Genomic DNA, 15992 nt, shown 5'->3' on the forward strand with positions numbered 1-15992 from the left:
GCAGCAGACAGCCCAGAGCCCTCTGATTCCCGGCCGCGGCTGGGATTTAAAGGGCTCTGGGCTCCCCGCGTTTGCAGGCAGCCCAGAGCCCTTTAAATCCCAGCCGCGGCTGGGAGTTAAAAGGCTCTGCGCTCCCCGCGTTTGCAGGCAGCCCAGAGCCCTTTAAATCCCAGCCGCGGCTGGGATTTAAAAGGCTCTGCGCTCCCCGCGTTTGCAGGCAGCCCAGAGCCCTTTCAATCCCAGCCGCGGCTGGGATTTAAAAGGCTCTGCGCTCCCCGCGTTTGCAGGCAGCCCAGAGCCCTTTAAATCCCAGCCGCGGCCGGGAATCAGAGGGCTCTGGGCTGCCTGCTGCGGCGGGCAGCCCAGAGCCTTTTAAATCCCAGCCGCCGCCGGGAATCAGAGGGCTCTGGGCTGCCTGCAACCGCGGGGAGCCCAGAGCCTTTTAAATCTCAGCCGCTGCTGGGATTTAAAGGGCTCTGGGCTGCCTGCAACCGCGGGGAGCCCAGAGCCTTTTAAATCCCAGCCGCAGCCGGGAATCAGAGGGCTCTGGGCTTCCCGCTGCAGCAGGCAGCCCAGAGCCCTCTGATTCCCAGCCGCGGCTGGGATTTAAAGGGCTCTGGGCAGCCCTGGCGGCGGCGGCAGCGGCGGGGGGCGCTCCAAGCAGGGGAGAAAAAACATTGGTGGGGCAGAGCCCCTGCTTGGGATTTATTCATGGGGCTAAAGCCCCAGAGCCCCATATAAGTCGGCGCCTATGCACACTCTCACTTCCCCCTCCCTCCCTGCACTTCCTTCCATCTCGTCACCTTGTAAACAAGCTAATTAGCTTCCCAGCCCCAATCCAATCTAGAAATCAGGAATTCCTCTCCTTAATCAGGCCCTCCCAGAGGGTCTAACTAGTTAAAGAGCGACCTGCGAGCTGGTTCAGTTGCTGATTCCCGGCATTCTGTCACACTCTCCTATTAACTTCAGTGGGAATTGGAGGTGCTCTGCGTCACCGGGTATCTGTTACAGTTTATTTAGAAGCAAAAGTATGGATTTAGGGCCCAGATCCTCAAAAGGTATTTAGGCACCTAACTCCCACTAACAGGGCCGCTGAGAGCGGGTTCGAGCCTCGGTGAAAAAAAAATTTGGGGCCCCCCAGCAAGGGCGGCTAAACAGGGCTGATGAAGCCGGGGAAGCCAGGCCCCGGTAATTTGTACTGGCTTCCTCCCCCTCTCGTCGGCCCTGCCCACTGAAATCAATGGAAGTTAAGCACCTAAATACTATTGATGATCTGAATACAGGGCCTTGGAATTGCCACATTTGAAAATGGAGGCTGTAATTGATATTATAGTGGTTATAAGCCACATATGAATAAGGGAATATGAAGGAGTTTAAAAGTCTCAGGGAAATATATTATTTGGATATTTGCTCTGCTGAAAACTGACTGGCTTTCCTTAAGAAAACATTAATGTAGCTCTACTGGGTTGCAATTAACCTCTGTGTCAGGGCTTGTCTGATCTTAAAAGTAAAGGAAATAATGAAGGCATTTAAATCAATGCCTCACAGTAGCATCCAAGATCTTAATCTGCAGGAAAAATGCTTAGGTTAACAATGATATTCTGTGAAAAAAAGACTGTAAAAGGGTAACTACAGCAATTCTAATGTTGATTCCTTCCCATAGGAGCACAAGTAACACCTTCAGACAATGAAAAGGCCTTTTTTTCCCCATCTTGTAGTACAGCATGAAATGGTTAATATACACCACCACCTTAAACCATCTATATATATTCTATGGCATACAAACCAAAGCAGAGCTCTAGCAATTTTTGGAGTCAGGCAGTTTGGAAATATAAAATGAGAAAGATATATCAGCTTCTAACATCAGTAATGAGTATATGCAATTCTAAATCATTTATGGATGTTCAGCCATTCAGATCATTACATTGGCTAGATGTTTGTTCCTTATTATGGATAAACGGTAGCTGGTGAAATGGACTATTTTCTATGATACATTTTTCCACTATATTGTAGCTTTACCGGGGACAGAGGTGAATGGGATATAAAAAACAAAAAAGCAGAAAATAATGGGCCAGATCGTAAGACTTTTGCACACATTAACTAGTGCCTTACTCAACAAGCAGGCCCACTGAAGCCAATCAGTTTGCACACAAGTATCCCATCTAGCTCAGTGGTATTAGGCCAAATTCATTGACTTCAAAATTCCGAGTATTCCCTTGCTTTATAATCTGCTGTAATGATTGGATACATTTAAATGCGTGACTTCTGTTTTTGCACAACCATTTTTGCATGCACCGTTGATTGCATACTAACAAGTGAGCACACATCTATTTTGCACTCACATTCAGCCACTGGTCAGCTCAAAATGGGTGCATAATCACTGGATGAGCTTAGGCAAGTCACTTACCGCTCTGCTCCTCAGTTTCCCCATCTGTAAAATGGGGATAAGGATACTGTTCTCCTTTGCAAAGTGCTTTGAGATCTACTGGTGAAAAGTGCTACATAAGAGCTATCTATTTTCATCTTGTATGTATTTTCAGCCTTTCCTCTAGCTTAACTGTGATTCCATATTGTGGAAACACGTTCAAATGCAGAACATTCCATATTTATCTTGCTCTTCATTTTTTCTTAACAAGTTTCATGACTCTGTCACCAACGTGAATTTTTAGATTTAAGTTTAATAATAAATGCAGCTATTTGACCTGAGCTACAAGTACAAAAAAATGCATTGGAAACCTGGATACCCAAAACTATATTCGCTATTTCATATATTGCTTAGAAGCTATTGGTTTTGTATGTGGAGAATGTATCCATTTAAAACAAACAACATTACTCTCTTACTTCAATTTTTATTTTCTCAGTGGGTTAGATTTTCTTTCAATGGGATTATTCTCTCATTAAACATTAACTGCAAGAGATTTATGTTAATGTGATTTCGGTTGTGTCTGGAGCATGCAGGCTTTTATCAGGAACATTCCTTTAAGTGGCATTTTCAGATTTTTTTAAGTGAATTTAGTTTTTGTGAAAGGCACTAATAGACAGCCCTGAAAACTTAAGCCCTCTGTTTATCAACAGAACAGGTATAGGACTAGCAGCAGCAATGCAAACTTGTGTGCAAGATTCAGGCCTAGAGGAATCACTTCTAGGAGCAGATAATGGCTAAGCCTCCATCCCTGCTCAGACTGCCAACAGTGGTGCCAGCTGCAATGATGATTTTTGTGAGGTGGACATTTGCCCACTAGAAACTGGACTGAAGCCATCAAATCCAAGGAAATGCTTTTTGGCAACCCATCAGTCTGGGCCACAGTGAAGCCGATGACCTTGAAGGGAAAGGTTCCATATCCTAGCACCTATCCCCTGAGTCACTGTCTAATTGTTATTATTTCAAACGCTACTTGCTTGTGCTTTGCAGGAGTGAGATATATTATAGCTCTAGGATATGGCAATATACTTGCCGATACTGCAGAATACATTGGTGTGGCAGGATTAGTACATAATGGCATTGATATTTTATTGCTGTTGAATTTTTCATCTTAAATGAAACAGACATCTTAAATAATAGACAGTAGCTCAAATACACCATTCATAGTTACACTGGGCATATGTTTTACTTATGTATTATGTACTTCATAGCCCTGATAGACTCTGAAAACAAAAAAAAGTCTTAAAAAAAATGAGTCCTTTCAGTGACAAATTCTAGTACTTTAAAGCAGTATTTTACCATAGTGCTTTTCATAAATGCTTCTAAATTTCCCAGTAAATTGTAATTTATACATCTATCAAGCCCATAATTCAAAACTAAAGTGCTCTGCGAGCCTGTGCGTATACAGCGACGTTATCTGAAGGAAAAATGAATTATGCATCTCCTATAGCACTACATCTGACAAAGCAGTGCTGTAATTCCAATGCAGTGGGGCAATACAGACTCATTCAATTGAGATACAAAAGGTAATGAACAATGCTGGGGTTTTTTCTTCCAAGTACTGATGCCAACATTTATAATTTAATATTTTGAGAGAGAGAGAGAGAGAGAGAGAGAGAGAGAGGAACAAACATAGAGAGTTCCTCTTGATTTACACCAGTGTAAGTGAGAGGAAAATCAGGCCAATGATGTGGGGTTAACAGGCTTGTATTGGATATTTTACCCAAAGTACTCTGATCGAGTGCTGTTAGACTTTAGCCGTGTTGATCGGTCTGCCCATGTGAAAGCAAAAGACAATACGTCCCCATGCCTGGAAAATGGGCTTTACAGGAGCAAGCACTTTTTAAACTGGCAGGTTAAAGTCTCAGCCTGCTATAGGGCAATATTTTGGAATGGTGCTTAAATGTAACAACTAGCATTTGAAAATAATTATACCCTCCCATTTCAGACAGCAGCAATAAACAGAGAGAATTTTCACAGCTTCTTAACATTTTCCCCCATAAACACATATTGCAGAGGTGGACCAACCACCCCGCTACAGTGAAATACTAGTTTACCACAAGAGGCGTCATCTCCTGCCCAACAAAAGAAGGCCTATGGGCATCAGACAAGCCATTGTAGAAAAATCACTGGACAAAAGACTTTGTTGGTTCCCCCCTCTCCCAAACATCCATGAAATGGAGATGTGCACAAATCCTCATCCCATCAGCTTGAGCCCTGGGGAAGGGGATAAAAATCTATGTCAAGAAAAACTTGTTATCACTATGCTGCTTGGAATGTGGAGAGGGCAAAATTTCTAAGCATAAGAAAGGGATCCCCAAGCTGCTTAGCCTGGGTTAGCCCTCCAGGGCACAAAGAGCTTGTATATTACCAGGGCCGGCTCTAGGCACCAGTGCTTCAAGCATGTGCTTGGGGTGGCACTTTCCAAGGGGCGGCACTCCGGCTCCATATATATATATATTTTTTTGCTTGGGGTGCAAAAAGCCGGGAGCCGGCCCTGAACGGAGGTGAGCTGCGGCGGTGGGGGGCGCGGGGAGGGCCGCAGGAAGTAACCGTGGGGGGGGGCAGAGGAACCACTCCCCCCCAGCTCACCTCCGCTCCACCGCCGCCTGCTCCCCCAAGCGTGCCGCTGCTCTGCTTCTCCCCCCTCCCTCCCAGGCTTGCCGTGCGAATCAGCTGTTTTGCGGCACGCCTGGGAGGGAGTGGGGAGAAGCGGAGCGGCGGCGGCACACTCAGGGGAGCCGCAGAGCGGAGATGAGCTGCGGCAGTAGGGGGCGCGGGGAGGGCCACAGGAAGTAACCCCCGGGGGGGGGGCCAGAGGAACCACTCCCCCCCAGCTCACCTCCGCCTCCTCCCCCGAGTGTGCCGCCGCTCCGCTTCTTCCCCATCCCTCCCAGGCTTGCCAGGGGTATGAGGGGAAATGCAGCGCGCTCGGGGGAGGAGGCGGGGCCGGGGATTTGGGGAAGGGGTTGGAATGGGGCGGGGAAGGGGTGGAGTTGGGGGCAGGGCTGGAGGGGCGGGGGAAAATGTTTTTGCTTGGGGCGGCAAAAAACTTGGTGCCGGCCCTGTATATTACAGCAACATCTATTACTTTTTGATACCTAAGACTGTAACTCATTTGGTGTCCACGTTTACCTGCTTTAACCTTGTAAATAACTCTCTCATTTCTTTTTCCTGGTTAATAAACTTTTAGTTAGTTTAATACAGGATTGGCTACAAGCATAAGGTAATAATTGGAGATATACCAATCTCCTAGAACTGGAAGGGACCTTGAAAGATCATCGAGTCCAGCCCCCTGCCTTCACTAGCAGGACCAATTTTTGCCCCAGATCCCTAAGTGGCCCCCTCAAGGATTGAACTCACAACCCTGGGTTTAGCAGGCCAATGCTCAAACCACTGAGCTATCCCTCCTCCCCAAAGAAGGACTTGGAGGACATTGTCTTTGATGAGCGCTCTAAGGTACAAATGACCTGGGGAAAGTGACTGGTCCTTTGGGACTGGGAGTAACCTGAACATTGTGGTGGTTTTTGATGTAAGGGACCATCTATCAAAAGGCAGGCTTGCCTGGGTGGTAAGATAGGTCAGTGTGCCCGAGGGGACTGTCTAGGACTCCATGTTAAGGCTGTTATAGTGTCTGAGGAGTTCACACTTGTTACCTGGTTGGTGAAATCTAGCGATAAACCCCAAACTGGCTGTATGTTCTATGTCCTGTTCCTGGACAGTCTGCCCTGAGGTTGGCACGCAGGCTCATAAGCCTCTCCAGACAGCTTGACAAATATATTCAGTAACTTTTGAGTTACCCGAGCATGGATAATCAGATGTTATCCACACTGCACGAAAATCGTTCAGACCCTGCTTTTTTGCACTTGGAGGACACCAAGAGTTTCTCTTTAAAGCTTTGGGTGTTCATAGTTCTCCATGAGAAACACAGACTTTGCCAAGCTGGGGGCAGGGGAAGGTGAGGAATAAATAAACGATAAGCAAATGCAAAGCAAATCTTGGATGTGCATGCAACAGGATATTATTTCCCTTAACCAAGTGTGCACTAAGTATAATTAGAAAAAGAAAACACACATATAAACTTAGCATACAGCAGCCATGAAGCCCAGAATATGCCTCAGGATCGAGAGAGACAGTATAAATAGGTCCTGTTCACCCTTCCACAGCAGCTGTCCTTGGACAAGGCTGAGGATCTGGCCCTCGGTGTTTATTTGAATAGGCCACTGCACATCCAAATGAACACCATCTGCAGCAGCTGTTAACAAATAAACCCAACAACCAGAGCTATGCTGATATCATTGCTGGCAAACAAGAAACAAGCAAATGGGCCATTTCGTTGTAATTTCACCTTCAACAGAAAAAAAGATATCAGTATCTCATCACCAAGGGGGGAAAAGGTGTTTACTAAATGGAAAATTATAATCTCCTTAGGGAAAGACATTTAATTTTCAATCTCCTAAAACAGTAAAGCTTAACAAATAATTAAAAGTGGCTAGCAGTGTCTCAAAGTGATACTAGTTTCTAATCTAAGCAAAATCTAGCTCTGCTGAAACATTCAGTGAAACCATACCAAAAAAAAAAAGATGTACCATGTCTAGGGACAGTTGCAGCATGTTGTTAATGAATGTTACACACATAGTGCTTGATCTTAGAGTTTTATACCACAAGCGTAGCAGAACGATGTCCGAACTCTTACACATTGCTAAGCAGCAAAGAATCCTGTGGCACCTTATAGACTAACAGACGTTTTGCAGCATGAGCTTTCGTGGGTGAATACCCACTTCTTCGGATTCACCCACGAAAGCTCATGCTGCAAAACGTCTGTTAGTCTATAAGGTGCCACAGGATTCTTTGCTGCTTCTACAGAACCAGACTAACACGGCTACCCCTCTGATACTGTACACATTGCTAAGTATTTCCTGAAGCCTAGAAACACTTCACATTCGTTGTTTGCGTCTGCTCTGAGGTTCAACTTGAATATATGCATTTTAACATTAATAAGAATTTATTTTAAAAATTACCTTTTGTTGAATCATCTTCAATTGGTTGTTTGAACAAAGTGATATCTTTAAAAGTGCACAGGAATAAAACCACTTTTTCATGTTCGTTTCTTATAGGTGCAATTTGCATGTAGAACCAAACCGGGGTCCCTGGAGAAGAGAGAAAGAAACCGAGGCATGTGATAGAACACCAGCTTTCCACAACTCCTACACGGGGCATTTCATGGTTTAAATGCTGTATTACATACATTTATCTGAAAACCATTTCTAGATAGCTGTACTTTTGCCATGTTTGTTTGGGTCTATAATATATTCAAAATGAGAAAATGCTAGCAATCCAATTAACTACCACAAGTAATTAAAGGAAGAACCCCAAAATAATTCCTGCCATAAACACTGTTTTACTGGTCCCCCTTTAGCCTGGTCTCTCCCTGTCATTCTTTGCCCCCTTTGGAGTTTGGGTGGGTCTCATCCTCAGGGTATGCAAAACTTTCTGATATTTCTAAAGTAATAAACAAGGCGAGAGGAAAACCTTGAAGATCCATGTTACACATCACAGAGAACCAAAACAAAATGGCAAAGACACCTACGTTTTTCCTTTGCTGGTCATCTTTAAAAAACAAGCTTTAGATTTTTTTTAAAAACATTTTTTAATTTCTCTGTAAATTAGGATGATGCTGTCAAACGTGAAATGTCCCAGATTTGATACTCTTCCACACACAAAAAAGAACGCTTGAGAGATGAGCTCAGCCATCCTGCCTCCCTGTCTCCTGGGCTAATCACCAGACGATACCCCGCCCCTCCCCACACACACAGCTGAATATAGAGCCCAAGAGGTCTGACTCCCAGTCTCTCTGCTGTTCTAACCAATAGACAATATACCCACCGATATATCTTCCTCTTAGTAGTTGAACTAAAGGTAAAACCATTTTACAATCCTGGCACTTTGGTTAAGCAAACAATCAACGAAGCACCTAATATGCTGGAGTGGTTAGGTTAGCAGATATATATGCACACAGCAGGAATGTAATATGCTGAATTCTCCTGCATGATGTACCAGTAAACCAGCAAGTGTCCTGTTCTCTATAGGGTCAAATTCACCCCTGTGTAGTCAGCCATCACAAGGAGTGTGCACCACTTCAGTTCTATTGCTGCGTGCTGATTTGCTGCAGGGGAGGTAGATTTTACTCTCATTGATTTGGGATCCTACACAGTTTGTTCAGAGATACGCAGTTCACTTGTATGAATGGCATTGTCAGTGAAACCTTATCTACACTAGAAAACCTGAGAGTAATTTGCTCCCCATAGGAAGCTTATAACACCTCACATCCATACACAGAGGTTCTCCAGTGTCATCAGCATAGGACATGGCCTCTTTGCAAACTGTCACACGGATTAATCTCTGGCAAGGTGCTTAAGGTGGTGTGATTGTATATTCAGTTTATATCCATCCCTGACAATCTTGTCACACCACTGTAGCTTTTGGCAAACATGGGATTGTCGGCCAAGTAGCAGCATTTCTTGGTACACACACTTTGAAACTGGTTGGTCTTCTAGTCTAATAATATGTCCAGACCAAGAAAGCCATTGAAACTGAACCAGTGCGGATGGAGACAGTGGCTGGTTCGGCTTCTGAATAGCCTCATTTCTGATCTTGTCCTGCCACTTGATATGGAGAAGTGGACGGAGACCATGAGAATGGAAAACATCATTCCAACATTCTTCAGCTTTCCTCTGTGCCCACATTTCACTTCCATTCAGCAGAGCTGGTCTAACTGTGGTTCCATAGATCTGCAGCGTAATGTCTCAGCATTCCCCACAGAGGCTACTGAAGGGCCAAAAACAGGGCAGCATCGGCTACTTCACAGGCATCCACTTCTTTTGAGCATCTTCAGACCTCATGCTGGAAGATGGCTTAGCAGAATACACAATGCCATTTGGATTAGACATGCTTTCACCCAGGGTAAAAATTGTTTTCAGTCTGAACTGTTTTGGTGCCAGTAATGGACACAGACTAGTCCACCCACAATGCACCATTGGCCTTTCAAAATCTCCCACCATGCACTGCTTCTGGAGTTGTACCAGAAACTGCAGAATAGGTGCCCAGAGGGCACTGCAAATAAAATGGTTTAGCATAGGATAGTGTAGACAAGGTCAAAACTGCAATTCACCATGGCTAGTGTGGCTACACTGAACTGTTTGTGATTAAACCAGTACAATAGCAATAAGTGGTACAAGTACAGGGAAGGCCTGTGGTTTAGGGTTTATTCCAGGGACATTGTGCTGACTGCTCCATTATTTCAACTCCCAATGGCCAACTCAAGATTTACAGACCTGAACACTGGCTTCTAAGAGGTTGGTAATGTGCAGCTCTTTAGACAAGTAACTAATTAAAAAGCAGAAGGCACTCTAATAAACATAAGGAAACCAGGCAGTCCTCATAACAGCAAGCTTAAAATGCTAAGTAAGTGCCTGAGGGCAGCAATCCTGAGGATAATGCCTGAAAGCAGCAGCCTCTGGATAATACCTCTCACTATGCTGGAGGCAAAGGAGAAGCCAAACCAATCTCCGTTTCTACCAAAAGAGTCTCTCAGGAGAAAAACCTACACAACTCATGAGCAAGAACACACAGCACTGCTAGGCACAGAGTGGGGTTTGAAATGAAAACTGGGTGTTCTCACGCTTGGTCTATGAAAGTGCAGTGAACTCAGAGTAGAAGGCTGGTGACACATCTGGCCTCCGGTGGGAATAAACTGAAACCCCTCAATCCGGTAACAGTCTGTATTTTCTGCAGGTGTTCTAGAAGAAACTACCTATTTTTTTGCTACAGTGTTAACTTTAACATGTGCTTTTGTAGCGAGGTCACGTTTTGCCACCCTGCAGGAAGCCAGGTACAGATTACGACTGGGTAGAACCAAGTGCTGGACAATGCATTTGCTGAGACAGAAGTCAGCCAGTTAAAGTGTTAGTACCAAAAAGGAGTCTTAATTCTTGGCTTTTGGAGAAGAGGAGAGAGAGCAAGAGAGATTGAATTTAAGGATGGGATCCAATCCAAGACTGAACAGAGAATGACCCTATAGACTGTACTTGGATATTTTCTTATTACAAAGTCCTTCCACTATCCTGCATATCTTATAAAAACTATAGATAGAAGAGCTGGGTATCTGGGCACAGCTGAATGTTTTAATGAGGAAGCTGTGTTTCAGGGATTTATTGAGAGGCAATCCACTCAAGCAGGGGATATTCTTTTCTAAGCAAAAGCCGTTGTTGGCCTGATATGGAAAAGAGATCAGGAGAAAGCTTTTAGCTTTTCTATTTAAAAATAAAAGGGAAATTAACCAGGAGCTGCCACTTCAGCTTATTTTTAATAAGATAACCCAATAGCAAAGGGGAGAGTTGATTGCCAGGGATCCATTCCGTTACCAGCTGGAAACAGGGCGTGAAAACATTAGAAGCCTCCTCCAGTGGAGAAATGCAGGGCAAACCCATCTCAGGACATTTTCCTAACATGTGGGAGCAATCAGGCAGAGTGCATGGACAAAAGAGCAGAGCAGCAGAAAAGCAAAAGAACAGACATGACCATATGCCAAAGACCAGAATGGTGTCATTCACAGGACATGTCAAGACACCTGCAGCAATACTGGAAGTGAGAGCTGCAATTATTCTTCTTTTAATGGAAAAGTTTGCTAAAATACTTCGGGTGGGCAGAATTTGGGGAATCTTAGGATAATTTATTACTGCTTAAGTGTGTGCAAGGCAAAGGACGGGATGATTTCTTCTACAAAGGGAAACTGGAATTGAAGTAGAAAGAACACACGTATAATTTCAGCAAGTCTTAGCAGGTACAATCTCAGGGAGCAGCGTTGTCTTAAATCCTCTGTTCATAGTTATCAGAGACAGAAGTGTTTGTACTGACATTGCACAACTATTGAATGAGGCCCTGGAACACAATTTGCCCTTTCCTATAGTGCACTTTTTTCCTGCAACTGACGTACACTAGGAAAAGCTATGGACCCAATCCTGCAAGCTACTCCATGCAGGCAGAGGGGTCTGCCTGTGGAGAGCAGCTTACAAGGCTACAGCCTATATTACATGGCCTCACACAACCAAATGAACATGCAAGTTACTGGGTCAAGCTTCCAGGATCTCATGGCAGCAGCATTCTTTGAATAGTGATTAAGTCCAAGCATAAAAAAAAAAAAAAAGAGGGACTGTAAGAGTTAAAAACACAGAGTCTGTAAACTCTGCCAGCCAATCCACAACTGACAGATTTTTTCCAGTATCATGAGCAAGAACAATGCACAAGAGCAGCATAAACACCTAACGAGAAAGACTAGGGTGGCAATATGTAGTGGCAACCTGACTCTGAAGTAAAATCATCTCCAGTCCTTGAAACCTGCTGGAGAGGTGAGCCAGCTGAAGGAGAGAATTGGTCACATTGTTGAGTTACTACATTGCCTCTGCATTCCGGTAACCTTGTACTAATTCTTGACTGGGTCTTATGTTTGGTGGTCTCATCCAAGTTCCTAACGGGTATCTTTACGCATCATAGAGCCATCAAATCAGTAGGCACAAGTGACAGGACCACAGACACCTGGGACATGAGTGTTCCAGCTCATGATTGAGGGACATTCTCCGATCTGCATGGAGCACCTCGCACAATGCTTCCTACCAATGTACCTAGTTTGATCACCTTCATATACCCCAAAAGTTTCAAAAACGAGTTGTGTTTCTGGGGTCCTCACTTGAGGCATTTTAAAGGAGCCAGATTTTTCAGAAAGTGCTGAGCACCCACCCGCTAAAAAACAGAGCCTTTTAAAGGGTGTCAAGTTGCCCATTCAAATATTAAGGCACCCAAAACCACTAGTCACTTTTAAAAACCTTGCCCCAAACTCCCACACAAATGCTAAAAGAAAAATTGGTATTGCTCAATTATTCATTTAAAAAATTGTACTGTCAATTACCACCAGTTGCATACAATGTTATACATACTGTTTTTCTTGTACAGAAGAATTTCAAAGCAGTTTGACTCATAGTTGTCAAAAGTCTGTCTGACTTTTTCAATGGTCTTCTTATCCGTCAGTTCCCCATACATAAAACTGGAAAAGAAAAATCCATTTCTGTTTTTTTTCCACACTCAAGTAACAACTTATAAACATTGGCTATGCTGTAATTGTCATCCACTGAAATGTAACTATGAGTTACACCTCATATCAACATTTATGGTATTCCAAGATTGCCATGAAACCTATAAAGCAAACAATCGTGGCTGCTTATTTATTGTAAGAAAGATTTATGTGCTGTCATTTTACGTTTTATATAAGTGACTTTCTAGGTATACAGTCAAGGCTAGAATGTTAAAAAAAAGAGCTGACAATATACAAAAGCAGATCCTATTACTACCACTGGGGCAACACGTAAAAATGCTACAATGACAAAATGATAAAGTGGAGAAGAAAACTCAACAAAAGCCATGCAGATTCTCAAATCCTCTTAGAACCCTTTAGACTTGTGAGGCAGAATGGAATCCACTACCAATAAGTCCTGATGATCCAAGCATCAGTTATGACAACGTTGAGTTACCCAAAATTTGCTCCCATGCCCCAAATCCAAAATTCAGACAGGGACCAAGCTCCGTTCTCTAAAATTATCCAGAGGTACCCCAAGACATTCAGGTAATCAGAGTTTACTTATAAAGGTCTGACTCTGAATCAAGACGGGATTTCACCAAACAAGAAATAAAGGCTGCAATTCGCTTGCAAATAAAAGTTGTGCTGGATTGGGGAATTTAAGAGTATGAATTGTCCCACTGACGTCAAGTCAAGTTTGCATTATCCCATGTGAGTGGGAAGGAAATCACTGGGACAACTCACACGCTTCACGTTAGAGTTGTGTCTAAGTGCCTTGCTGGATCAATTCCCCAGCTACCCTGTTCAACACTACACCTTTCAAATAGTGCATTCCCAACATCAATTATATAAGTGCCAGCACCTGTCATTCATATTGGCAGGGTGAATTTCAATGGAAGAACATCCCTGGTTCAAATTCCCTGTGCTGATGTAAATGTGCAAAACTCCATTAAACTCCTCTGAGGTTTAGTTACATTATATTTACCTCACTTGCCTGATTTGTGGAATAAAATAGAACTCGATGAATTGCCTTTTTATTGCACAAGAAACCAAACTGCTAGACTATTACGCAACTCTTAAGAAATACGCAAATACATTTACTTATTTCATGTTATTCAATTAATTTTTGTATCACGCTTTTGGAAAAAGTACTAAAATGCATCTGTACATTCCTCCTCCCCCCCTCCACTAAGCGGCTATAAATGCAAACTTAAGGATGGTACGGGTACGCTGCTCAATGGAGAAGGTGAGCTGGGAATGGAGGATGATAGAAAGGCAGAGCTGCTCAATATCTACTTGGCTTCAGTCTTCTCACAAAAAATAACGTGCGACCAGATGACTAGTGAAGTTACTATAGATAATAAAGGGGAAGGGATGCAGATTGGGAAAAAGTAAAGAACACATCAGATCTTCTGACCAATTCGAATGGATTCAAATCAGAAGGGCCAGATGCTATGTACACAAGGGTACTGAAAGAATTAGCTGAAGAAATCTTGGAGCCACTGGCAATAATATTTACAAACTCATGGATGACAAGAGAGGTCCCAGAAGACTGGAGAAAGGCTAACATAGCGTCCACCTTTGAAAAGGGGAAAAAGGAGGCACCGGGGAACTATAGAGCAGTCAGCCAAACCTCGATACCTAGTAAGATACTAGAGCAATGTATAAACATTCAATTTGCGAATACCTGGCGAATGAAGGGGTGATCATTAGCAGCCAGCATGGATTTACCAAGAACAAATCATGCCAAACCAGCTTGATTTTCTTCTTTGAGAAAGTAACTGATTTGTTGGATAGGAGGAATGGGATGGACATAACATACCTGGACTTCAGCAAGGCTTTTGACATAGTCCCACATGACATTTGATAAGTAAGCTGGAGAAATGTGGGCTTGATGGAACTACCATTAAGTGAATACATAATTGAGGGGTTCCCACAGTTTTGTTTAACACCTTTATTAATGACCTGGATGTAAGTATGGAGAGCATACTGATCAAGTCTGAGGATGACACAAAGCTAGTAGGGGTTGCCAATACTTTGGAGGATAGAGCTCACATTCAGAGGGAACTTGATAAATTGAAGAACTGGGATATAGACAACAAAATGACATTCAGCAAAGACACATATAAGGTGCTACACTTCGGGAAGAAAAACCAAACACACAAATACAGAATGGTGGGGAAACTGACTTGGCAGCAACACTGCTCAGAAGGATCTGGGAGTTGTGGTGGATCACAACCTCGACATGAGTCAGCAACGTGATGCTGTTGCAAATAAAGCAAATGCCATTTTAGATTGCATTAACAGAGGCACAGCATGCGTGTCACGGGAGGTGATAGTACCACTCTACTCAGTGCTGGTTAGGCCTCAGCTGGAGTCCTGTGTCCAGTTTTGGGCACCAATGTATAGAAAGGATGTAGAGAAACTGGAAAGGATCCAGAGGCAAGAGCCAAAGATGATCAAAGGGATGGAATGCGAGTCATATGAGCAAAGGCTGAGGGAACTGGGTATGTTTAGTTTGGAAAAGAGGAGATGGGGGGGGGATATGATAGTGGTCTTCAGATACTTGAAAGGCTGCCATAAAAAAGATGGGAGAAAAGTTGTCCTCTCTTGTCTCAGAGGGCAGGACAAGAGGCAATGGGTTCAAACTACAGCATAGCAGGTTTAGATTAAATCTCAGGAGAAACCTCCTAACTCTAAGAACTGTAGGACAATGGAACAGACTGCCTAAGCTTCTTCACTGGAGTTTTTCAAAAGGAGGCTGGTATAAATGGGCACGCTCCATTGACTTTACTTCTAAGGGTATGTCTACACTGCAGCTGGGAGCAGGGCCACCTGGGGGAAAAGGAGGGTGCAAGGAAAACTGATGCGTGGGATTGCAGCACCATTCAGCTTTGGCCCAGCCGCCACTCCGCAATGGAGGGGCCACCAGTCCAAACTGAGTGATGCTGCAAGTCCATGAGCCAGGTCACAACACCCGAAGCAGGGAGCTGGACCCTGCCCCGTAGGACAGGAGCCAGCACTGTGGGGTTGCAGGGGAGACTCCTCTCCAATATTCCACCACTCCCCAGGTCCTCCTCTCAGGGATAATTTTTTTGGAAGGTGGGAGGGCCTCCGTTTCAGATTTTGCCCCAGGCTCCCAAACACCCGTGTGCTGACCTGACTGAGAAGTGTGATTCACAACGTGGGTAGACAGACTCACGCTAGTCCAGCTTGAGCTACTGTGCTAAAAACAGCAGTGTGGGCATCGCAGCCCGAGCTTGGCCCACAGTGGCGGCCCAGGCAGGCTTGGACTCAGGTGGCTGGCCCGAGCTGCCAAACGTGCTGCCATGTCCACACTGCTATTTTTAGCGCACCAGCTCAAACTGAGCTAGCCAGGAGTTACCTGTGGGGGGAATTCACACCTTCCAGCTGCAGTAGAGACATACCCGAAAAGACTGA

General features: G+C 44.2%; 1 protein-coding gene across 4 annotated transcripts in view; it reads right to left on the reverse strand.

Moving 5' to 3' along the window:
* KCNH5 (potassium voltage-gated channel subfamily H member 5) overlaps positions 1-15992 on the reverse strand; it is a 260681-nt gene that overhangs the window by 198390 nt on the left and 46299 nt on the right. For all 4 annotated transcript variants that reach the window (XM_045012158.1, XM_045012156.1, XM_045012155.1 and 1 more), the window contains 2 exons: positions 12415-12521; positions 7444-7572 (listed from right to left, as the gene is read on the reverse strand). In XM_045012158.1, the coding sequence (XP_044868093.1) occupies positions 7444-7572; positions 12415-12521 (236 nt within the window). The remainder of the gene's footprint in view (positions 1-7443; positions 7573-12414; positions 12522-15992) is intronic.

This window comes from Mauremys mutica, chromosome 4 (assembly GCF_020497125.1).
Source record: "Mauremys mutica isolate MM-2020 ecotype Southern chromosome 4, ASM2049712v1, whole genome shotgun sequence".
NCBI classification, from domain to species: Eukaryota; Metazoa; Chordata; order Testudines; family Geoemydidae; genus Mauremys; species Mauremys mutica.